Below are 26,302 nucleotides of genomic sequence, written 5' to 3'. Positions count from 1 at the left end.
GGGCCTGAACCCTGATCTCCGGCCTCCACCTCCCACGTGCTGAGATTAAAGGCCTTCTCAACCACACCCATGTGTGAGGGTGTGTGTGTGATGCTGGGGATGGAACTCAAGGCCTCTCGAGCACTCTCTCAGCTGAGCTGCATCCCCAGCCTGTACCAAATACTTCCAAATTAGAGTTTTAGTCTTAATGCATCACACTACATTTAAGTTGTTTAAAATGCCAGCTCAAAACTGCAGTCTGGATGAGTCCCTTCCAGGGATTCTGATACCTGTTCTGAGTCAGTCCTGCATCCTAGTCAATGAAATCAGGCCTTGCATCCTTACATCCCTACTCTAGACCATGACTACAGTACCTCCATCACCTTATCTTTCCCAATCAGACTAGAAAGTTCTTGAGGACAGTTTCTGCACCTAGTGTAATGTGTGATACTCAATAATGAGTTGAATCTCCAGACGTAGCCAAAGAGACAGATTCAATAGAAGCTAAAAAGATAAGGTGATTAAAGGAGATGAAAGACAACTTTTAACCCAGGGAAGTGTCTTCTGATGTGTAGTGGAACTAGCTAGAGCTCTGGTTCTCAATCTGTGGGTCATGACCCCTGGAGGATGTCAAATGACCTTTTACAGGAGTTGCCTAAGACTATCAGAAAACACAGAAATTTAAAATTCAAACAGTAACAAAATTACAGTTATGAAATAGCAGTAAAAATAATTTTATTATTGGGGGGGGTCACCAGATATGAGGAACTGTTAATTAAAGAATCTAGGCATTAGAAAATTTGAGAACCACTGAACTATAGAATTGTTTTAAATGTTTCTGCCCTAGTCCCATTCCTATAGATTGTTTTATGTTAATATTAAAAAAACAATAATTGGAGTTGGAGAGATGGCTCAGCAGTTAAAAGCACTGGCTTCTCTTCCAGAAGACCCAGGTTCAATTCCCAGCACCCACATGGCATCTCACAACTGTCTGTAACCCCAGTTCCAGGAAATCTGATAGTTTCACACCAATGCACATAAAATGAAGTTAAATCAATTAAAAACAAAACAAGAAAAAGAAACCTCATCAGCCGGTTCAGTTATGAAGCCAGTGCTGACCATAGCTCGAAGGGGAAGAATGACTAATACCACACACGTGGAAAACACTTTCATATGAGTTGGCATTTGAAAGGTCAACCAAAGGGCACCAAGTCACATCTAGCTTTCTCTTAATTGTTAAAGAATAGTACAGAATATTAATCTGTACTTGGAATCACCACATTGCATATGGACTGCAGTGGCTGGGTATGTCCCTACCCATTTGCTCTCCCGGTTCTGTGCTGTGTATGAATAGGTCTCCTCCAGTCCCTAGTGTGAGGGCTAAAGCAGAGTAGGAAACTTGGAAGGTGGTGTGTTTTGCTTTTCATAGGGCTGTGGTTTTAAAATGCCCAGCACTTTTTTGTTTGTTTTTCCGACAAGGTCTCACTACATAACGCTAGCTGACCTAAAACTGGCTATGTAGACCATGCTAGCCTTGAACTCACAGAGTAGTCTGCCTTTGCCTCCTGAGTGCTGGTATTAAAAGGTGCACCACCATTCCTAGCTTCACAAAGCACTTGAAGAAAATACTTTTCAAATAAACATCGTCTGTGTTCCCCACCAAAGCCAAAACAAATGAATTTCATTGTATGTGCTCTTCTTAGACGTCCTATTAATGCTTACCAACGAACTACCTCCCATGTTTTACTTTGACTCCTTTTGTGACATTATGTAAGGAAGTAAAATGGATAGTTTATGAAAATATTGATTTGGTACCCTTTTAGCTTGCTTGATAGCATTCTCTGATAAAAAGATATTTTGTTATCATATATCCAAAACATTTATGTGGGTGTATGTATATATGTATGTGTAAATGTGGGCATGGGCATGAAGAGGTCAAAGGTCACATTGAGTGTCTTCCTCTACACTTTTTAAAACGGTCTCTTGCTGTACCTGGAGCTTGCCAATTCAGCCAGGCCGACTGACTGGCCAGCAAGCCCCAAGAATCATCCTGTTTCTGTTTCCGCAGAATTGATATCATAGACACATGATGCTGTACCCAGCTTTTTTGTGAGCATTGGGGGGATCTAAGTTCCAGTGTTTGTGAGTGTTGGGCGAGCACTTTGTGACTGATCCATCTCCCTGACCTTCCCAACAACTGTTTTCCTCCTGCTCTTCCTACCCCATAATAACGTTAACTTTATAGCTTTCTGCCTCCTCCTTGCTTATGGAATACTTCTTAGGTACCTTTGTCCCTAAAGCTCATAGAATTCTCAGGACAGCTCACAGAAGTGCGATGTGCGGACTGTAATCAATGAGTCAACTAAAGAAGCAGATTTGGTACATCTTATTTTAAAACTTGATAATATGCTAATACTACCCTCACCACAAGAGAACAATCAGCCATATCCAGAATATGGGAAATTTTATTTAATAACTAGATTCTTCAGAACATAAATGGCAGAGTAGAAGAAGAGTGATAAAGAGGGAAGCTTTTTATAGATCAAAAAGAGCCGTGTCAATCAGATGCAGTGTGTAGGTTTGGGTTGACTCTGACCGACCAGAGCAACAATAAAAAGACACTTTTGAGATAATGGGGACTGAGAATGATAGTGTGCGTCTGTAGTCCCAGTACTCAGTACAGTGAGGTAGAAGGATCAGGTGGCCTACAACACACTCAAGACTCTGCCTCAAAAACAAAAGTCACAATCATTGAGGGAAGTTGAATGCATGATATTAGAAACATTAAGGAATTACGAATTTCCTTAGATGTGCTTATGTTGTGGTCATGTGAAGGTCTCAGATAAAGAAAACCTGTTGGAGTATTTATAGGTAAGATGAAATGCTCTAGCTTTCTCCCTCTGGCTCCTCACCCCAACACGCACACACACACCAAAAGAAGAAAGAAAAAGCTTGAAAAATGTTTATAATTTATTGTTGTCAGACTACCTGAAGAACCATTTTCTATTTTGTCAGCTTTTATCCTATAAATGAACACTATACAAGGTTGAGTTGTGCACTCAGAGGCAGAGGCAGGAAGATCACAAGTTCAAGATCATCCTGGGCAACATAGGCCCTTGTCAGGAAAAGCAAGGTCAGGGATACAGCTTAGTGGTAGAGGGTTCGCTTCATACTCACAGGCCTTCGGCTTGAGGCTTGACCCAAGACCACTCTCCCCACGACCTCAAGTTGGTTTAGTTGGGAGCATTTTCTGTAACAGAGGCAGTCCTAAAATATGGTAGATGTGGCATTTACATCAGTTGGTAGGTACAGTGATTGTGTTAAATTCTGATCACCCATCTGTATGTAGTGTTCTCTTTATGTCCCACCAAAAACCCACCCGCTTTGCCTCCCAGTCGCTTGTTTATTGGTTTCAGGCTCTCATATTTTTTCCTTTTATTGAAAATAGATTCTTTGCTCTTGCAATATAATCTGATGTCAACCTTTACTAATGGAAAAGCACAAGAGGGGAGGATCCTGCTGGAAGTTGGAGGTCTGGAGCCTTACAAAAATCATGCTTTCTGTTTGAAAGCTGTTAGTATAAGGGGAGTGCTATTTAAGGCAACCTGTAATAACCCAGCAGGACATTCCGATGCTGTTATTTAAGGCAACCTACAATGGCCTGTCAGGACAATATTACCCTGTGTGCTTCTGGATCATGACTGTTTTCTCTTTTGCTCCTGGTGACCAGTAAACATTTCTGGACTACCAAGAACCTTGCATAAATTCTAACACAGTACCACCACTTTTATGCTCTGAGCCGTTATGGCTGTAGGCTTATGGCTTCACTGGAGAAGAGCAAGCTGGCATTCAGTCCTCACTACCCTTGACTCTTTAGACCTGATGCCCTTATGCACATCTACACATAATAGGGTTCTTAATAGAATAAATCAAATTATATACATTTTAGTTTTTTTGGCAATATGTCTCTCTTCACAGTAGATATGAAAATTTGAAGTGTTATTTGCTGGAATTACAAAATCCATTTTTATTAAATGTTAAAATATGATTTTAATAGGGTTTATAAGTTGTACAGGTGAATAGGAAAACAAGGTATTTCTATTAATGCCCTCTTATTAGTGCCTTAGTGTATTGTATAGAATCTTTAATTATATATGAAGGCATGGATGCAAAACCACATAATATGTAACATGCAGGCATATAGATGGAACACTTTGCCTGAACAGTAGTAGTTCAGTGGTTGGTTAATAAGAAATACTTTGTGCCGGGCAGTGATGGCACATGCCTTTAATCCCAGCACCTGGGAGGCAGAGGCAGGTGGATCTCTGTGAGTTCTACAGCATGAGTTCCAGGACAGCCAGGACTGTTACATAGGTACACCCTGCTCGAAAAACAAGAAACAAAAGAAATATTTTGCTTACTTCTAAAGTACACATTTGTCATATTTTAACATTCCTTGTTTTTAGAACATTTTATTCCTGCTGCCCCATGAGTGTGTGTGTGTGTGTGTGTGTGTGTGTGTGTGTGTGTGTGTGTATGCCCGTGTATGCCCATACATGTGAACCTGTGTAGTTAGCCTGGTACCCTGCTAGCTGTATGGTTTATCATGCTCTGCCACTGAGCATGTCTCCACCCACACATTTAAATTGTGTTGTTGTTGAGATAGGATCTTTATTCATAGCCAAGGTTGCTCTGGGCAACTCTGTAGCTTCAGTTGGTCTCAAATTCAGTAATATCTTACCTCCACGACCCAAGGGCTGGCCAGCCAGTGCGCTTCAGGATCAGCTGGCCTCTGCTTTCCCAGAGCAAGCATGCATTGTCACAGCTTGCTGCCTGGGTGCTGGGAATCACATCCCCCATTTGCCAGCAGGTCCTTTACCTTCTGAGCCGTCCTTCCAGTTTTCTGTTTTCTTATGTTTTTCAAGATAGGGTTTCTTCATGTAACCATCCTGGCTGTGCTGGCCGTCCTGGAACTCACTGTGTAGACCTCAAACTCGGAGATCTGTCTGTGTCTCCCTCCTGAGTGCTAGGATTAAAGGTGTGCACCACCAGCATCTAGCTGTGGTTCCAATTTTTAAGCTCCTGTTAAGTCAGTAGTGAAACTTATTTAACAAGATTTCATAATCAAGTCAGAATAAATAAATTAATCTCATGACTGGCAAGGTGGTTCAGTGGGTAAAATGCCTGCCACCATACCTGATGATCTGAGTTCAGTCCCAGGATCCACATGATGGAAGGAGAAAACGAATCTGGAAAGTTATCCTCTGTCTTCCACCATTATATGCACACAGGTTTGCCTGCATACACACATACACACCAAATATGTAATAAAAATTTAATCTGAGAACTATGCAAAATCTAAACTGTTGAAGTTTTTTTCATAGAGTTAACTATGAAAAGGTTAAAGTTTTCAAATGTGCAGGTTTTAGTGTTGGTGTGCCTGCTCAGCACTTAAAGCACACACTGTTTTTACGGGAGACCCGAGCCTGATCCTCAGTCATCTCACAAGAGCCTTGATCTCTGGTTTCAGAGGGTCTGATGCCATGGCCCTCAGGGCTCTGGTCTTCACTTGCACACACTCCCATCAAAATTAAATCCCTCAGAAAAATTTTAAAGTTAAAAAGCACAAAACAAATAAGAAAGCTGTATTAAATTATTGGAAAGTGGCAGATATTTCTTTTTGTTTTTTTACATTTAGCTTACTTTTTCTTTTGGTATTTGTTTTATTTTTGTGGGTGGGGCATGTAAGTCTGCACCATGGGGCATGTGTGGAGGTGGAGGACAACCTGGGTGAGGTGGTTCTCTTCTTCCACCATGGAGGTCTGAGGACTGAGCCCCGTAGTCAGGCTTTGAGACGAATACCTTTAACCTTCTTTGCCACCTCACTGATCCCTTATGTTTACATTTTACTCCTAGTTTTACTCCTTCCTCTTTAAGATCTCCATTCCAGCCTCCAGTTTCCTCACCTAATTAATCAGTGGCAGCTTTTGGTTTGTGTTTTTATTGCTGCGTTTGATAATCCGCGTTGTTTCTGGTGACCTTGAGAAGTCCATATGTAGAAGCCAGTTGGTAGCATTTATCTGTTTGCTCGCCTAATCGTTTGGGAGATTGAGATGTTGGCATTTGAATATCTTCCATCCTACTAGTTAGGGTTGCTTTCACTTTGATGAAAAACTGTTCACTTTTCATATTGCTAGTTAAAGAAAAATGCTGCTAAGTAAAAACTTGTGCATACACATATACATTTTTACCTGAAGGAGTTATGAAAAACTGAATCCAATTAGAATTTATTTTGCTTTGAGATTATTTGCATTTATTACCTTATTTAAACATGTAAATAATAATTTTCATAAGTGGCCAGTTACAGCCCAAGATTCATGTAAAAGACTTATGATTGATTTTTTTATAGTTGAGCAGTCTGCTGTATTCCACTGACAATACAAAACACCAATAGGAACTAGGATTAATGCTCTTCTGTATTAGTTGGGTTAATTCTCTCCTTTCCTGTAAAAACGTTTTGGCATTTTTTTTTCAACAAGGTTTTTTGTTTTTGTTTTTTCCTGTGCTAAGACTAACTTTGTCTTGTCTGTAAGAACTGAGGCATCAGACAAGTAGCTGGCCAAGGTCATGCAGAGACCTGAGCCTGGGAGCTCTGTGCCATTCCAGCGGTCGTGTTTTTGTCTTTACACAGACTGGCCCTGCCACAAAGTCTACTAAACCGTAGTTGTATAATAATGTAGTAGATGTATTAAATACACTTTTTATTTGCTGGAACATTATTTTGCTTGACATTCAATAGAAAACTGCAAACAGAAGGCAATACAATTACATGTTCTCTGGATGGCTAGCGTCCATGTTTCCTAAGGTAATGTGGCCTAGAAGTGTATATTTCATTGTTACATACACAAACGATGTGCTCGTGTTCGTCACGGTGTAGTACTGCTGAGCTAATGGACACTTCACATTGGGCCATCGGTAAAGTTAACACATTTTCATCCCAAGCCTTAGTTATTTTTATCTTATTTCTTTATAATTATTAGTTTTAATTTTGTTTTTATTTTTGAGGCAGTCTTCCTGTTTCGTCCAGGTTGGCCTTGAATATGGGATCCTCCTCCTTCAACCCTTGGAGTTCCTGGATTACAGTTATTCAACACCACTATGCCTGGCTCAATAATTTTCTTTGTAAATGGACTTTTGAGGGTTGGGGACAGTTAAGAAAGTAGTGATTCATAAAAGCCTTTGTAAATTAACAAGGATGGTTCTGAACTGGGGAAGCTGCTCAGTGATACCCTACTAACAGCATAGGCAAGGCCCTGGGGTCGACAGCTGGCACCACAGAACAATTGGTTGGTTGATGGACTGTTTAGTTAACCAGGACATCTTGTTTGGGACTGTGTTTTCATTGTTCTTCACTTACATTTGAAGTCTATGTTTATAGTTTTGACAGTGTTGTTCAGTGTCGTGTTTACGTTCTTTAGACGTTTCATAATAAGCAGAAACACATTTTCAATCTAACAAATATTTACTATTAGAAAAATGAAATGTCCTATATGGGGTATCAAACCTGAGTGAGAAACTGACTTTTCTGTGTTCTTAGCTGCCAGTGCTACGTCTTTGGTTGATGATACTTGGATCCACTTATACCTGGATTATAATGACATTAGATCAAGGGGACAACAGCCCTGTTCAGAAAGTCACAATAAGGATTAAAGAGAGAACTTTAAGGGCTGAGCACTTAGTTCCCAGAGCCATTCAGTAATACCTTATTTAATGTTTGGACACAGCTGCCAAAAATAGGTGAGGTTGCTCTGAAATTAGCTAGCCATCACATCCAGTGAGCACTTGCAGCTTCCTGCTCCTAAGGAAGTATGGAAGCAAAGTGTGTGTGGGGGGCTGTTATGCGCGCCTGGCTCTTTCTTTGCTTGTGCATTGTATTAAGAGTTATATTGTTAACTAGCTAAGAAGACTACAAGCTCCTGCAGGACAGGGGACAGTGTCTTGTGTTTCATTCCCATTTCTGGTATGCAGTGAGCATTCCAGTAATATAGAATAAATGCATGGTTCTTTGAGAGTCTTGAGGCTTCAACCAGAGGACTCTCTACAGTAGTATGAATCCACCGAGAAGTAATGTCTTTCATCTATTATCTTTCAGACTTTCGGTGCTAAAGTTTATTAAATATTAACCACTACTAACATTTCATAAAAATTTGTTTTTATCATTTTTAAGTATTAAGTCCTTGCTATCTATGATACCTGGTCTCCACAAAGTAATTCACTCACTCTTTCTGTACATGTATGCTAAGTGCGATAAAACTTAGTTTTTGATCATTTATATTAAAAAATTTAGATTGATTTAATTTTGTGTATGAGTGTTTCGCCTACATGTATGTATGTGCATTATGTGTGTACCTGGAGCCTCAGAGGTCAGAAGAGAACAACGGATCACCTGGGACTCGAGTTACAAATGATTGTGTGAGCCACCATGTGGATGCTGGAATTAAATGGAATTCCTCTGCAAGACCAACTCTTGCAAGTTGCAAAGTGCTCTTAACCACTGAGCCATCATTCCAGCCCATCATTTTGATATTTTAAACTATTATTCAGTCTCTCAGTAGCAAACAGATAAAAGGGTTTGCTGAATATATAAATAGGGAAAGTGTAGATTCATGTTTTACTGGAGAATGAGAGTAGACTTAACAGGCTCTAGCAATAGAAGTAACTCTAAATTTAAGCTGTAAACTGCTCATTATCTTCTGTAGGATGTTTACAGCATTCTGTAAAACACCCATTCAGAGTGTAGTATGCAGACATTGCTGGGTCATGAGCTGTGTGTTGCCTGTCTGAAGAAGTAAGGTAAGAAACTGAAATTTTAGAAGCCTGGTAGGGGAATCTTATAGCTGCTGAATTTCATGATTTATAACCTTGGAAATTGTATTTGATGTAAATTCATTTCATTTTTCCATTCACGTTATTTCTTCACAAAATTATTAGCATCTAATGAATTGGAAATGTAACAAATTCGGCTTGGCATGGTGACACATTCCTAGGAAGGTGGAGGCAGGAAGAACAGAGCTCTAAGGCCTGTCTTCATCAACTACATAGTGAGCTTGAGGCTGGGCTGGGCTGTATGAGACCCTGTCTCATTAAACAGAAAAAGATAGCCTTCACCAGAAATAATTTGCAGAACACTATTCTAAAACAGTAGTTAATCGTCTTTCATACGTGTACCTGATCCTCCGAGTGATACCATAGTCACTGAAGAATTGAGTAGTCTTTCTCTACCCTTGTTTCTGGATACCTTGTCTTTCATGCAATGGTGTTTTTGCTTAAGAACCACTGCTCTAGGGCTGGGAAGATGACTTAATGGATGAGGGTGCTTGCTGTTTAGCACGAGGATCTGAGTTCAAATCCTAGCCCCTACTTAAGGGCCCAGTGTAGCTGCATGTGTCCTCATTCACATTTCTCCGCACCTCATCTCTACAGGAAGATGAATATTGTATATTAGGATTGTACAGATTATAAAATCGAGCGCAGTTTACAACTGAGGATAAACAGGCAATTTGTTCTCAGGGTGTTCAATAATTTCATCAGAAAATGAAAATAATTTTTAATTTATTTGGTATCTGACTAATATTTGCAATGATTCAGTAAGAATCTCTAAATTAAGACCAGGTGGGATTGTGCATCCCTTTAATCCCAGCACTAGGGAGGCAGCAACAGACGAATTTCTGAGTCCAGGCCAGCCTGGACTATTTAGTGAGCTTCAGACTACCTGGAACTACATAGTAAGACCTGTCTCAAAAAAAAAAACAAAAAACGAAAAGCCTACTGCCATAGATATTTTCAAAACGGTCCAATGCTGGAACTGCTTGCAAGGGTTTTCTGCTTTCTCGGCCGTGTCATGAAAGTGCCCTTTGGGACGAAGTGCTTCTGTAGGTGCGCAGCCATCAGCTGGGTGGAATTTAAAGGGCCCACTCAGGCATTTAGTCGTGGTAGCAGGGCAAGCAAGCACTATGAATGGTGTCTTAGAACTCCTGGAGTTTAGGAGAGGTCTGATGGTTTGAATCTGTTTCAAGGCCAGAATTCATTGTTCTTAGCTCAGCATTCCCAGTGAGTATGGTAGTTCCATAAATCCTTGCCTTGTGGCTGTATGTGTGTATGTTAGTGAGAGAATTCTGTGAACAGCGGTACAGATAAAGACTGCCCAACTTCCCAATGATAGGCTCACAAAATCTAGTCTGTTTTATCTGTGTTCAGTTTTTCAAATGCTTTTAAAAATTATTATTTATGTGTCTGGATGTTTTGCCTGTATGTATTATGTTGATGTACCATGTACATGCCTGATAGCCATGGAGGCCAGAAGAGGGCAGTGCAGCCCCTTGGACTGGAATTAGAAATCGTAGTGAGCTTCCATGTTGGCACTAGGAATCAAACCCGGGTTCTCTAGGAGAGCAGCCATGCTCTTCACAGCTGAGCCATCTCTCCAGCCCGTGTCCAGTTTTTTAAGATTATACACCTGAATATTTGATTAAACAATTTTATATTTTATTTTAAAAGTGAGTTCTATTTAAATTCAAAAAATTACAAAATGTTTAACATATCTGCAGAATGTTCTCACAAGAACACATATGGCATTTGTCACAGTTCATATTTTAAAATAAATAGCGCTGTTAAATCCAGGAGTTTTGCTTACTGCTTACTAATAGTTTTCTTACATCATGGACTCAACTTTCAAATGAGTGCTTACTAGAAGAAACTTAAAACCATTTCAGGATAGGCATGGTGGTTCTTATTTCGGTACCCAGGAAGCCGAGGTAGGAAGATCACAAATTCCAACCCTGCTTGGGCTACAGACTAAGACCCTGTCTCAAAACAAGGACCAAAAACAAACAAATAAAACTCTGTTTTGGCAATTAAATCATATGACTCTAGGCCTAGCATGGTGGCGCATGCCTTTAATCCCAGCATTTAGGAGACAAAAACAGGAGGATCTCCATGAGTTCAAGGCCAGCCTGGTCTACATAGTCCAGACAGCCAGTCTACATAGTAAGACTCTGTGTCAAAAAAGCAAAATGAATAAATAATAAAATAAAATTAAAAAGTAAATAAAAAATAAAGATCATATGGCTCTAGGTTATTCATATATAATACAACTTTCAATCTCCAAGAACCAAGAAAAAATACTAAGTATTTCTAAAAATTTGAGTATTTCTGCCATTGGATAGAATAATCAAAATGTGTTACAACTCAATAATCCTTGTGAAAATAATTTTCTACTGACTTCGCTTGTTCCAGTCTTTTCACTAAGCCTAATTTGTCTTTATTTTCTTTTAAGTAAATGCCTGAATCAGACAAAACATGGGTTATCATGAATTATGAGTTCAGTCTAAGAATACATAATTGAATGGGGTGGCATGGTAAGTTACAATTTCAAAATAATTACCCCAAGTCGTCTCATTCTTCTGAAGAATGACTATTCTGACAATTTAAAGGTATAGTTACAAATAAAACATTTTACTAAGACTAATTGGTAAAGGGAATGTGTTATTTTGGGTCTAATATAGAAATCACTGTGGGAGTGCTTAAAATTAAAAATGCTGCTTTTGCGTAAAGACTCCTGGTCTGACCTCAGTGTCTTATTATTTTAAAATGCTTCACATTTTTAAAATGTGACAATGTAAATATTCCAGCACAACAACCCTCTCAAGGCTCTAAAAGCAAAGCACAAAGCATTTCTGCAGCTCTCCAGTGTGTGTGTGAAATGAAACTTGACTCTGTGGTGATTAAAGCTAAAGTTCACCCTCCATCGTATTTCCTAACATTTCATTTTGAAAATTTTGAAATGTACCAAAAACTTGAGTGTTGCATGAGTTCTATTTGATCTTAATAACAACAACCTTATCAGGTAGCTCTTCTGACATGAATCAGAGATTTTGGATTTTACTTTAACAGGCATGCCTGGGTTTAGAGAAAGAAAGAGCCATAGTCCAACTGCAAAGCTAGCTTTAATTTCAATTGGACTAGTGTTGAAGGAGCTGCGTTCCTGCCACCCAGCTCCTGGCCACCTGGCTAGCTTATGCCCCAAAATAACAACACACAAACTGTATTCATATAAACACTGCTTGGCCCATTTCTATTAATATGTGTAGCACCACGAGGTGGTGACTCATCAGGGAGATTCTAGCCTACGTCCACGTTGGGTCAGAGCTTCATTGTGTCTGCCCTGGAGAGGAGCAGCATGGCGTCTGTCTGAGGCGTCTTACCTCACTGCCTTCTTCCTCCCAGCATTTTGTTCTGTTTACTCCACCCACCTATGTTCTAACCTATTGGGCCAAGCAGTTTCTTTATTAATTAACCAATGAAATCAACAGATTGATAAATGACACTCCCACCTCAGACTAGGACTACAAAAAGATCCTTTGCATTATATGTTTGTAGAGAACAGCAGAAACAAACATTTGGAAAGATTTATGGACCTTTATCCTGTGGGAATTGTAATATACCAATAACCTAATTTACCCTTTTTTTTTCTTGGGACATTTTTTTTCTGGGTGATTTGTCTATTTCCTTCAGGTGTCTCATTTGTCCAGTAGTCTTCAGATTCTTTAAGTAGATACCTTTATTTTTCTCCTGAAAGAAAAAAATGAAACCCTTCCCCCAACCCTAATTTTGAGGAGGTTCCCTTTCGGGAAGTTATATCATATCAAATTAAATCATTTGTTAGTTTTATGGGTTAGTTTAGATTGAACAGCCATGTTGTTTGATGAACTATCATCTCTTCTAGTTAAGAGGTCTCTCTTGTTCAAATTGAACCTTTTTCAATTTTGATGATGTCCATAGATTTTATTCTCCTGTGGAAACAAAGCAAAACCCATTCCCCAACATAACACATGTCCTAGTTTCCATTCTGAGGTCAACACATCTTTAAAGTATACAGGCAGATTTAATTTCATAGTTTTTTCTATTATCCAGTGTCTCTCCACAGCTGTTATTCCTTTCTTATTAGTATTTAGAAAGTTCAAAGTTATTAAAGCATTATGCAATCTATTTCTGGGGTCTTTATGATCCCTTTTGTTTATTTAACATATTCTTTAGAGTTCAATTTGATCTTTCTATAACTGTCTGCCCTGTAGGATTGTGTGGTACACTTGTAATATACTTTGTATTACAATAAGCAAAAAAAAAACTGTTTAATTTTCTTAGAGAAATCTGCTGGAGCATTGTCTGTCCTTATTTGTACAGTTATACCACTGATGGCCTAGTAAATGTGTGATTACTGAATCAGCTTTTTCCAAACTCAAAGCAGTTTCCCATTAAAACCTAAATAGGTATCGATGATGTGGTATACATATTTTAGTTTTCCAAATTCTACAAAGTGGAACACACCCATCTGCCGTATTTCATTCCTTTGAATGCCCTTGAGTTGCTTCCTGCAGGTAGTGAAGTTTGGTTGTATAAAGAACAAGCAGGACATTTCTTTATAATTTCTTTGTCTTTGTTGCCAAGTGATGAAACAATATTTAAAAAAAAAAACCCTTTGCAATTAACATTTTTTATGAAATTCTGAGGCCTTCAGCACATTTTCTTTCAATAGTGTTGAAATAGGAGCGGCGGGGCTGCGTCCCCGGCACCTGGCCGCCCGCATGGCTAGGTTATGCCCCGAAATAATTACATGGAAACTGTATTCTTTTAAACACTGCCTGGCTCAGCTAGGTCCAGTTTCTTATTGGCTAGCTCTTACATATTGTTCTAACCCATTTCTAATATTCTGTGTAGCCCACGAGCTGGCTTACCAGGGAGGATCTTAACCTGCGTCTGTCTGGAGTGGGAGAACCATGGCGACTTCTTGACTCAGCTTCTTTTTTCCAGAATTCTCTTCTGTCTACTCCGCCTACCTAATTTTCTGTCCTATGAGGGCCGAGGCAGTTTCTTTATTATTACAAGACCCACCTCCATCACAATAGTTTTTTCTGTTTAAACAAAAAAAGAAAGGCTTTAACTTTAACATAGTAAAATTATATATCACAAAACAGTTATCAAGTAAGAATTACAGTTATAATATTTATATCTATTTTATCTTTTATCATAATTAAGGAAAACTAACTATTCATTCTTCAACTCCATCAAAGACTCCAGAAGGATATAATAATACTTAAGTAAACAAGAAATAAGAAAACTCTAGAAATGACAGAGACATCTCGCTGCCTGGACAGTCACCCAAAGTTCCTCTGTACCGTTGGGGCATCCATCTTCGGCCTACAGGCCCATAGTATCCAGCAGACACCTCCACGAAGCAGGAAATTCCAAAGACAGTTCAGTCACTTTCTGCTGTGTCCTGCAGAATGTCTCGCAGACTCTTTCATGAAGCAGGAACCCCAAAAGGTCATCTCACCTTTAGGCAAGTTCAGTAGTCCTCTCTCTGCAGGTTCTCTGTGTCCAGTTTATGTAATAGTCCAGGCAAGAGCAGTTTCTTGCCCAAATGGCTATCAAACTCCATAAGGATCCTCTTCGATGCCCATCTTCCTCTTGAAGTAGATTGGTGCTGCCAGGAGCAGACGTGTCTCATTGTCATGAAAAGCCCTAAGTTATTAAAACATTTAAAATGCCATATTCTGCAGTCTTTGAAAGATATGAAGAATGCCTATCTAACTGAAAGATATCTCTATATCTAGAAAATCTAACATGACTACAAGCTTGACTATTATCCATTAACAACCTATATTTCCTAATTAAAAGTACATTTTTAAATGAACTACACAATCACAATACCTTAATCAAGATCAGAAATACATATACATATAACAAAATTGACCATAAAATCCATACCAATGCAAATTATTCATATCTATATTATATCCCCCTTTAAATGTAAAAGAACAGTTATAAACAATATTTGGGAACATGGGTGTAGTTTTTTCTCTCCAAACTGCTTCCTGCTGAATGGGGGCGTCGTTAATTAGGTCGTTCATGATATAACCTGTGTGCTAGTTTCATCTCAGTTGGCAATTGAGCGAAGCAATTTTTTGAGGGTGTTCGCAGCAACCTTTCAGGAGGGCGTGGTCTATCATACCATATCGGGATAGATGCAATCCACAGGGTCACATCCTCTGTGAAAACAAAAGAAGGACTTTTCCAAAGCATCATATCCTTAGACCCAAATTCTGAAGTCAAGATATCTTTAGAACATATGTGCAGGTTCAGCTTAGCAGCCCATATAATGAAATGTCTCTTTGTACTTAGCTCCTTTACAGTCAAAAATTTTAAAGAAACACAATGTACATAATCCAGACTCTCTGTGAATTTTCCATTTTTACGTGGCTTATTTTTCTTTATTTCTCTTAATCTATAACTATCTGTACTTCTGTACTCTGTCTCTTTAAAGACTTTACCCTTTTTCTTTTTAAGACATTAACTTTATTCTTTATATTCTTTTTCTTCTCTCTCCCAAGCCTACGTACATTCATCCAACAGTGTCTGAATCTGTTCTATTGTGAATCTGTAATTTTTTTATTATCCAGGAGCATTTCTTAAAATGTTAAGCATTTCTTAAAAACTTAAGTTGCACCATGTACAGGTAATACGGTACTGCCTGTGTCCTGCCCAGTCTAAACCTTAACTGCGCAGTTTTAAGGTAATTACGGTAGTTCCTGCCTGAGTCAGCACAGTTCAGCACGGAGCAAGCCACTCCTGCCTCAGAGTCATTTGGTGCTTCTGAGCTGAGCACAGTTCCAGGCACACAGCAGTTCACATTGGAGCCGCAATCAGCAGTTTAATTCTGAGACTGAGTGTGCAGCACAGAAACTCTTTTCATCCAAGTTACAGTCAAATCTGACACGCAGAGCACCGCGCAGCACTGCGCAGTCTGAAAACGCGTCTCTGTATGGCGGCAGGAATCCGCCATGCTCTTCTGCCTGCCTAAGCCTGATTGGGCCTTCTGCCCAGGTGCAGGCGGGGAGCGCTGAGCCATCTGCATGGTCTCAGAGCATTCTCCTCCGATCCCAAGTGGGGACACAAACATCCAGTCCCATAAAAGCCTTGAAATGCTTTAAAGCCAGAGTTCACGCTGGCAGTACAGCCCTATGAAGCCGCGCTTTAAAATGACGCAGCTTTTTTTCTGCTGCTATTGCTGAATCAGGAAATCTCTTTATGGCACGCCACCAACAGAGAGCAAAACTCTGTGTTAAACTCTGTTTCCCTTATTTTTAAGCCTTCTCAGGTTTTTAAGTGGATTTAGCCCATCACGTCTGGGCGCCATCTGTTGAAATAGGAGCGGCGGGGCTGCGTCCCCGGCACCTGGCCGCCCGCATGGCTAGGTTATGCCCCGAAATAATTACATGGAAACTGTATTCTTTTAAACACTGCCTGGCTCAGCTAGGTCCAGTTTCTTATTGGCTAGCTCTTACATATTGTTCTAACCCATTTCTAATATTCTGTGTAGCCCACGAGCTGGCTTACCAGGGAGGATCTTAACCTGCGTCTGTCTGGAGTGGGAGAACCATGGCGACTTCTCGACTCAGCTTCTTTTTTCCAGAATTCTCTTCTGTCTACTCCGCCTACCTAATTTTCTGTCCTATGAGGGCCGAGGCAGTTTCTTTATTATTACAAGACCCACCTCCATCACAATAGTTTATCAATTTCTTCATTACCTTGTAGTAGAGGGCTGCTGAAGTCAATCTTTATAAGAAATCTGTGAAGTTTTCCTTTGGGTCCTGTATAACTTTAGTAAATGGCTCAATTTTCTTTCTTACTTCTCCAATTCTGTCCCAAGCATTCAAGCTGCTGAGTTTCATAAAGCCCAGGTGTGGGCATCATATAGAGATTGCTCTTGTATGTTAGCATAATCTCCCTCTCCAAAAAGTTGGTCTTGGGAGATTTCCATATCCCTAGCCTGCTGTGGGACAGTAGTCTGTACTCTGCCACTTGTATTTTAAATAAACGCTGATTAGCCAGTAGCCAGGCAGGAAGTAGAGATGGGGCAACGAGAGTTCTGGGAAGAGGGAAGTTTTAGTCTGCAGTCATCACCCAGACACAGAGGAAGCAAGATGTGACTGCCTCACCAGAAAAGATACCAAGCTACGTGGCTAACACAGACCAGAATTATGGGCTAATACAAGTTATAGAAGTTAATAAGAAGCCTGAGCTAATAGGCCAATCAGCATTTATTTGAACCACAAGTGACAGGGTGCAGACCATTGTCCCACAGCACTCGTCCTATTTCATTGTCCAATATGGTCTTAGCCTCCTCTTTCCACCAGGTCCTCCATTGGACCAGGCTTAAGGACCAGGCTCCAAGACTGCTGTGACCAAGTCTCTCCAGTCTTGAGGGATAATTATATTACACGTTGACCATGAACTTCAATCTGCTTCACAAAAGGTGAATGCATGCCATATGAGACTGTCACTTCCTTGAGTCACCCTAAATCTACCATTTCCACATGAGTCCATTCAGCTCTTGCACAGCCTTGGGGATATCTGTCATTTGTCAGCTGTTCCTTTAAGGTTACTGGATAAATTAAAGTTGGTTGTTTCTCTAACCTTAAAGTGCAATGCTGAGACTGGTTCTCTTTTAAATTCCTCTGTCTGGATCTGAATGTCTCATGATCTGTTTTAATAAGTTTTTCTAAGACCTGTATCTTGGTACTCATCAACCAACTTTTTTAAACCAAGAATTATCAAACCAACAATAAAGATTATCAAAATGATAATTAACATTATGCCAATCCTGGTTAAATTGATTATTCTTTCATTTAATTATTCCAATTTTGGATCATTTTGTAATCATATGGAGACCTACCTACTTGCATTATAATTTCCCCATTTTCTAATGTGGGAAAAAACTCTCTCTCTTAACTAACTCCCCCTTTAAGAATTCCCAGTTGTCTCACAAAATCTACTGACAATGATGGTGAATGCATAGACATCTGAGAGGAGAACATGGCGGGGGTGGGGGGAAGCACAGTCTGGCGGAGGGCAGCTACAACTGCTAGCATGTAGCATGAGCTGAGAGTGCATGGCGGTTGCAACAATAGTAGAAGCCTGAGCAGGTGTTAAGGCAGCTACTAGTGTGGCAGTAGTGGAGGAGAGGGTTCAGGGGAAGCCCACAGGGGAGAGGGAGCTAGCTGTCTGAAAAATGCAAACAGAACTGTGTATGCAGAAGAAGCATGTGTGAGGGAAGCTGCCTGAAGGCAGAGCCAGCTGGTCTAGAGTGGGTAAATTCTGTGGCGTTTGGAGCCCAGGTGCTGTTGAGTTTTGGTGGTAGCTGGAGACTATTTAGAGCGGCTACAACAGGAAAATCTTAAATTTGCTCAGAGGCTCAGGGACAAAAAGAAAAGAAAACCTAGCCAGCAGGGTGGTGACTCTGGTGGGAGGCCCAGCATGCAGCTCTAGTGTGTGCCCGTGGCTACAAAGGCACAGGCAAACAGCTTTTTCATGAATTTATGCTGTGAAGTTGGGCACCAATTGTTGCACACGTTCTAATTGGTCTTAATAATAAAAACCTGTAGCCAGATATCAGATAAATACTAAAAGATCAGAGAGACAAAGGAACAAGCACAGCCAACTCTTAACTTGCTAACTCCTCAGTCAAAAAGGGGCCAATTTCCTGTCTCCTCCCACCTTATATTCCTCTCTCCAACTAGCCATATTACTTTCTGTACAGACCTCCAGACCTCTATGGTTAACTAGTGACTAGCCCCACCTGCTGCACGAGGAGGGTGGCCCTTTGTTTGTCCCGGCTGCCCGGCTAGCTTACACCCTGGAATAACCACACAGAAACTATATTCATTAAAATACTGCTTGGCCATTAGCTCTGACTTCTTATTGGCTAACTCTTACATATTAGTTTAACCAATTTATATCAATCTGTGTATCACTATGAGGTCGTGGCCTACCAGAAAAGTTTCAGCACATCTACCTCCGACTGTGGATCCATGACGTCTCCCTGATTCTGCTTTCTTTCTCTTAGAATTCAGTTATGTCTTCTCTGCCTACCTAGTTCTGCCCTATCAGGCCAAGAAGTTTCTTTATTGATTAACCAATGTATGAACAGAAGAACCTCCTACACCACCCACCCTCTGATCTTCAGGCAAGCTTTATTTGTTAGGTACAAACAAGATACCACCACACTTGAAGGACTTATGCAATTCACACTCATAATTTTTATTCTGTATGTTACCACACCTTTCCCCTTCATTAATCTATTTTTTTAAGCATTTTAAAGTTGTAGGAATCAAAATCCTTCACTTCTCACCACATTAATATGTGTATCATAACACCTAATGCTGTGGTGTTGAAGTTATCAGTTTATTCCTGTTCATTATTGGGTAACAGTCCACTGTCTGAATCAAATAACGTTTATCCTAGTATCTGATAGATACCTGGGCTGTTTCCTGTTTGAATTATTATAAATAAAACTGCTATATACATGCTTGATTTTTGTTTTTTGTAAATGTATGTTTTAGTACACCTGGTTAAAAATACCAAGAGGATTTGCAAGCTCATATGGCAAAAGTATATTTTAGATTTATAAAAAGCTTCCAGAATTTCTCCCAAGGTATTTATATCTGCTCCCCAGTTTTTCCCACAGTTTTTTTTTCATTTTCACCTGGATCTCCCCAACAATCCCTGGAACTGAGCACTTTTTCAAATGTTTCTTGGCCATTTGTTTATCTTCCTTTTGTCAATTTTCTTTTCAAGACAGGATTTCTCTGTTAGCCCTGGCTTTCCTGGAACTGTTACGTAGATCAGGCTGGCCTTGAACACACAGAGATCAGTGTGCCTCTGCCTCCCGGAGTGCTGGGATTAAAGGCGTGTGCCACCACCGCCCGGCCTGAAATAAATTTCTTATACAGTGAAATGCAAACAGACATTCCAAGTAAATTGACTGAATTTGGTAAATGCACTTACCTACTCCCTCACAAGATCACTATTATCATCATTCCCGGAAGTTTTGCCATGTGGGACCCCAGTTAATCTCCACTCCACCCTTCCAGAGGCAACTATTGTACTCATTGGAAAAGCCACTAGCATGAATTCACCGTACACAATAGGTTGTATTCTGACATTTTCATTCACATATATTATGTTCTTGTATCCTGTTGGCCTCTCCTCACTGCCCTCCTCGCTTTCTTCTCCTCCCACTGGCACCCCGCCTCTTCCTCTTTAGGTCTAGATCCCACATACAAGCAATGTAATGTTTGTCATTCCAAGCACAGTTTACTTTGCTTAATGTGATGGTTTCTGGTTGCACCCATTTTCCTGAAACCCATATTTTCTTTGTCCATTCATCTGTTGTTAAAAACCTAGGCTGCCTTCATCTGGTATTTGTATCATAGACTAGTTTGTCTCTTTTAAAATCTTGTAACAATGTGTTCACTTATGTACTGTTTGAGTTAAAGCATTTTAACTTGTGTTGAGATTCATTCCTGTTGTCTTTATCAGTTGTTCATTTTTAAATTCTTGTAAGTATACTTTGATTCTATAGTTTTTCTCTTGTGAATGCGTGTCTGAGATATTGTCACTTTGGGGATGTTAGGAATATGAACATTTTGTGGGGGCATGCTTGGTTATTAGGAGTTCTGCTTGAGAGAGTTTTCTAGTGATGGGTCAAGTGCCATGCCCTTTCCCATAGTTATCCTATTACCAGCCTCAGTAGCAATGCATAAAAGTCCTGCTGTTCCATATTCTTGCCACATTTGGCCTTACTAACTTTAGCAGTCTCAGCGGGACTCTAATAGTATTTCATGTGACAGCATATTACACTTTAGGTGTCTCTGACATCCCACCTTCTTTATGTGATTACTCTCTGTTCACATCATTCAAGCAGTAAGCATTATTTTGCCTTCAGTTTTCTATGGCCTGCAGTTTTTTCTACAGTTCATCCTAGAAGAGAACTGTAAAGTTGTCTAGTACTTTAGCACAAAACATTGAGTTGGTAAATAAGTTACTCCTATCATAAACTATCAGGAATTTGTCACATTCCTACTTGTTTAGTTTGGCGTTTTTTGTTTTTGTTTTTGAAAGGAAGAGAGGAAGAGGATAACATTTAGATCTAGTCTTTTTTTAAGGTTTATTTTTGAGTGTGTGTGTTTGTCCCGTTTGCATACTGATGCATGCAGGCATCAGATTCCCTAGAGCTGGACTTACAGGCAGTTGTGAGCTGCCTTATGTAGATGCTGGGATTCAAGGGAGTCCTCTACAAGAGCCGAATGCAATTTCTAAGCCATCTCTCCAACCCTGGGATCTAGTCTTATGCACAGAAACTATACAGGTATTTGTAAACATTGTTTCTGTTCATTGACTATAAAAAACTAGCCACAGTTCATAAAAATGAACGTGAAAGGTGGGGCCCAATTGGAAAATATATCGGTACTAAAAGTATTCATGAATGTTGAACTCTGAATGAATAGTGAAATCTTTGACAGTTTGAGGTGCTCTAAATTCCTTCAAATAAAATCAGCTGAGTTATAAATATAGACAAAACACCTGGCAATTATCTCAAAGATAGAAATAGATATAAATAAAGAAATAAATAGATATAAATAAAGGTGGGGTGGTGCACACCTTGATTCCCCTTACTGGAGAAACAGACAGGTGGATCTCTGGGTTCTTGGGTATCCAGTGATACATAGTGAGTCCCTGTCTCAAAAGACACATACATACGTACACACAGACAAACACACAAGAGAGAGAGAGAGAGAGGAAAAAAATTTTTTTTTAAAAAAAAGAAACATACATAGACTTCACAAGTTATAAACTTAACCTCTATAGCAATCTTAAATTTACACCTTGGTTGCACCTTAGCACGTTAGGACAGTGTGAAGGAACTTTTAAAAGTCTTACGGTCCAGGCTCTACTCCAAAGCAGTTAAATAGGAATATCTATGATGGAACCCAGGCATCAGTATTTTAAAAGGTCCCCAGGTGGTTACAGTGTGCAGCCAAGCATGCAAACCAGGACTATTAGAAACACGTGAAGTAAAATTTGGTTAAGTGTGTGTGAAATTCCTTTTAAATAAGTCTCCCACAGGGCTTTGGGCGTTTTAAAGTTTGTCTTCACCTGTTACAAGCACCAGGACTTTAGGCATCTTTTGTATCTGTTTCTGTAGAGAATTAGACTGTGAGGTAGAGTTTCTAGTCCAATGCAGAGTACAAAGTAGGTCTGCCGCCTGGGTTGGTCCTCCGAAAACAAATTTTTGCTTTTAGCAAAATTAGTTTCTCTTCTTGAATGTCACTACATGCACCTGAGCATCTAAAGCAGTGCTGCTTATAAAATATGTGTCATTAAATATTGGCTAAATAGATGCTTTTTCACTTGAAGGAGGAGAAAAGCCTTTGACTGACTCTTAGGAGCTTTTCACCATATGCTTTGAACTTAAGCAACAACGGACACCCAACAGCTTACCTTTTGTTTTCTGAGTTGACAGAGTGCCAGTCTTCATTAAAGAGGGTAGTTTGTGAAAGAAATTATTCTCTCATCTTTCTCATGTGAAGTAAGAGGGTGATATTAAATTAAGTAAAGGAAACAGGTGGGAGACACAGGGCCGACAGCACCTGACGAGCTGCGCCGGGGCTTCAGCTTTCTCTGCCTGGAGAAACTGCCCAGACAGTTGGGGTTCTACAGGTTAATAACAATAAGCAAGGGGTGGAGTGCTTAAGCCTTTTAAGAGAATGATAAACACGGCGGAAGGCGTGTCTTCCAGCGCCCCACTCCCTTGGGGTTGCGATCACGTGGGCTCAGTACTTCCCGATTCCCAGCCACTGTCTCCCTAGGCTGTGTGATCTGAGTGTGGAGGGAGGCAGGGAAGCACGGGAAGGAAATTTAAACTCAGAAAGAGCAGGGACTGCAAGGGGCGGTTAGAACAATGCCGCACTTCACCGTGACCAAGGTGGAGGACCCAGAGGAGGGGGCAGCAGGCCCGGTCTTCCCCGAGCCCAGCTCAGCAGAAATAAAAGCCCGGATTCGGGATCCCCAAGAGGCAGGTGAGTCCCGCGCTTGTAGCTTTGGGGACCCACAGACTAGTTTTCGTGAGGGAACTGGTAACTTGGCCATCAGTCTTCGAACTGCTGCTCACGGTGCGGATGGAAAGAAAGTGTGTTTTTCAGTTGTTTTACTCCCCGTGTATCTGATAACTTCTCTCTCTCTCTCTCTCTCTCTCTCTCTCTCTCTCTCTCTCTCTCTCTCTCTCTCTCTTTTTCCACGAAGTGGTTTGTTTTTTCTTCCACAAAGAGTTTTCTGTGTCCATTACCAACAGGTGAAACTGAATCGGTGGCAATGTATGAAAAGAGTTTTCAAGCAAAAAGAAAGGCAGTAAAAGTCATTTATGCAGAATTTAGAATTCAGTTTTCGCTCAGACAGCTTAGATTCATCTAGAGAAGACTTCGAGCTGGACGGACAAAAGGCCTTTTAATCTTAGCAGTTTATATAATATATACAGAGGGAGCATGGTTCAGTAGTTTTGTTCTGTGAACTTTTTACTTGCAAACTTGCATTTATTCAGAATTTTGCTTCAGTTTACCAGGTACACAGTAAATTAGTAACGAACGTTCTAATAACTCTTTAACGAAAGAAAAAAGTACAATAGATGTTCATTGTGGTGATCAACATAGCATCGGGTTTAATAAAATTATTTGATGAATATGCTTATCTCTGTTGTGGCCACTGAATGGTGACAGTTAAACTTTCCCGGTGAATTGTGGTTTGGGATTTTTAAACCTGCAATTAAACTCTTAGTTAATGCTGTGGTATTAAATATAGTTACACTTGGAATCCTTTTTTAAAAAAATAACTCGTGAATCGTCAGCAATGATCTGTATGTGAGCAAAGTTGAATGGAACTCAATTCTCTGTAGTTCTTCCTTGTGACAAGCAGCTGTGGGTGCTGTCTCAGGTGTTAGGGAACTTGAGCTAGAGAGAAGCGTTTCATTATTTCCCTTCTTCTAGAGAGAGGATTTATCAGAAGACAGTAAGGAAGATGTGAATTCTTTGCCCTCTAGGTTACTTTTGCTTTGCTATACAGCACTGAGCTCTGAAAGCAAGTTTTAGCTTCCTTGACCTTGAGCCTGATTCTCTCTCTGTGGCTTCGGCTTAGAGGAGCTGAACTCGCAGGTGGAGGTTTATGTGAAGTTGCCCTTTCTCATTTGCTGATATTTTCAGTTCTTTTAGTGTTTTGTCTGTTGTCTTCAATAATGTCACAAAATGCAAGTGAAGTGTCTCACCTCTCACTTTTTTGCCCTAAATTTCTCTTCTCTACCTTTATTTGATTGTTTCATTAACTAGTGTCATTGTTTGGAGAATTTTTGCTGTTTGGAAGGAGGATTTAGAACAGAGTAATAAAGTCATTTAGTATTCACAGCCTCCTAGAAACCATAAAAATTTGATAGAACCCAGCTTTATTAATAATGTGACATTATTATGCTTAATATATTTTCTTCCCTAAAATTGCTTTGAAAAAGGAAAAAACCAACAGAAATAAGCGAACTCAAACTTAATAAGACTCTTTGATTTGATGTTTTCCATAGTATCTCAGAAAACACCCACTTAAATAAACTAATATTTGACAAGTGAGCACTAGTAGGAATGTATTATCTAGACTGTGTTTATTGTGGGGTTACGCTGGGAGAAGAGAAGGGAAATCTTATTATTGACAGTTGATTTCTCCCCCAACCTGACACATGTGTTTGAAATTTAGTCCCTTGCTCTCCCAAGTTAAAAATGTAGAAGAAAGAAGGAACTCCGTGAAACCTACTATTTTATACAGTGAATATGTACTAGTGAAGAATATGTAGCTAGTTTGTTGTTTAGTTCTTCAAACACTGACCATTTATCCCCCTCCCCACCCGCCCTTTCTTTTTCCCCTCTGCATCTGTGTAGCAAAGAAAGTAGTATCATATAACCAAACTTACATCATTTCTAAAGATATATAATTAATATGTTTATTTGAACTTTATAAAAATAGTTGATAGAGCTAATCCAAACTAATTTTTAAGTAAAGTAATTTTAACATATTTTATTATCTTTAGTGTGAATATATTGTACGTGCTGTTGGTTTACATAAGGACATTTTCATAAAACCATTAATAAAATAAGTGTAGTAGTTCTTGCTACATGCAGTACTAGAGGTCCGTGTAGTAGGCCCTGCTTGAGCTTCAGCAGGAACTCAGAAACTGATTTCTGTAACTTCTTCCTTTCTTCCCCTGAGCTCTGTTTTCTGGGCAGCATGCCTATGAAAGTGGCATTGCCACAACTGTGTTGCTCTCTGTCCCCCCACCAGTCTGAAGGTAAGCATCCTGAGGACGAAGGCTTTGTCAGGTCATATTATTTCAGGGTCCTAAGCAACTTAGCTTGCTCTCTGCCCTTTCTGTTCACCAACCTTCAGGCCAGCTGTTGGACTTTTCTCTTAAAGTTCAAAAGATGTACAATTTAACTTCCCCACCAAAGGCAATAAAACGGCTTTAAAATCAAGGACCTGGCTATGAATCCCAGACCTACTAATTACTACTAATTAGTAATAGTGACAATTTGTAATAATTAGTACCTGAGTGACTTTGGTCTGTCGTTTAACTTCTCTCCTCACTGGTAAAACCAAAGGAATAGTAATACCTACTTTACAGGGTGTCTGGGAGGACTGCATGGGGTAGACAATTCGTACATACAGGTGTGGCATCGCACTACAAATAAGAATTCCTATTTCTTACATTGTGATTAGTGGTTCAGTGAGAAAAAGAAACAGGTTTGGATAACTGAGTTGGAACAATAATAGGTTGCCTGGAGGGCATCCTAAATAGGAATCTGAGAAGGGGACCCAACAGATCCTTAAGGGGAAATCTAGAGAAGATCACAAGCAGTAGGAACAATTCGAAGGTAGGAGAGGAGAGTTGAGCACTGTGAGAAATGAAATTTGAGGGCGGTTGGTAATGAAGAGACAAGGAAGGACGATACATGGAGGTTGGTTATCAAAATGCTATCGATTTCATCTCCTCCCTCTACAGGGTACCTCCTCCGGGCCATGGACACAGGATCTTGCTGGAGTGGTATCCAGTTGCCTGTGCTCCCCATCGCATCGCTTCTCTAAGCCCTAGTGCGCATGGTCCACAGAGTTTGACAGGATTATTAAGCATATATTATTTTTTTCTGTAGGTATAATGACACAAGCCTGTAATCCCAGGCTCAGGCAGGAGGATGAGTTTGAGGCCAGACTAGGCTGTATAGTGAGGCGGAATCTCCAATAAATAAAAAATTATTCTATAGGACTGCACAGATTTTGATTCTTTATTGTGTTTTCTTAATCAGGTATGTATGCTACATTCAGTTCTTGATTTAAATAT

At 39.9% G+C, this 26,302-nt stretch overlaps 1 protein-coding gene across 3 annotated transcripts in view; it reads left to right on the top strand.

Moving 5' to 3' along the window:
- The window catches only part of Slc12a6 (solute carrier family 12 member 6), a 96,162-nt gene that overhangs the window by 1,812 nt on the left and 68,048 nt on the right, over positions 1–26,302 (top strand). The window contains exon 1 of one of the 3 annotated variants that reach the window (XM_050132102.1): positions 22,746–22,958. The exons of the other annotated variants lie outside the window; for them this stretch is intronic. Within the exon in view, the coding sequence (XP_049988059.1) occupies positions 22,841–22,958 (118 nt within the window). The 5' untranslated portion in view covers positions 22,746–22,840. Of the gene's footprint in view, positions 1–22,745; positions 22,959–26,302 lie in introns of those variants that run through there. 3 annotated transcript variants of the gene reach the window in all.

The sequence above is a fragment of the Alexandromys fortis genome, unplaced genomic scaffold (assembly GCF_014885135.2).
Source record: "Alexandromys fortis isolate MF-2015 unplaced genomic scaffold, M_Fortis_MF-2015_v1.1 scaffold_6, whole genome shotgun sequence".
NCBI classification, from domain to species: Eukaryota; Metazoa; Chordata; class Mammalia; order Rodentia; family Cricetidae; genus Alexandromys; species Alexandromys fortis.
This window is presented reverse-complemented; position numbering and strand designations above follow the sequence as displayed.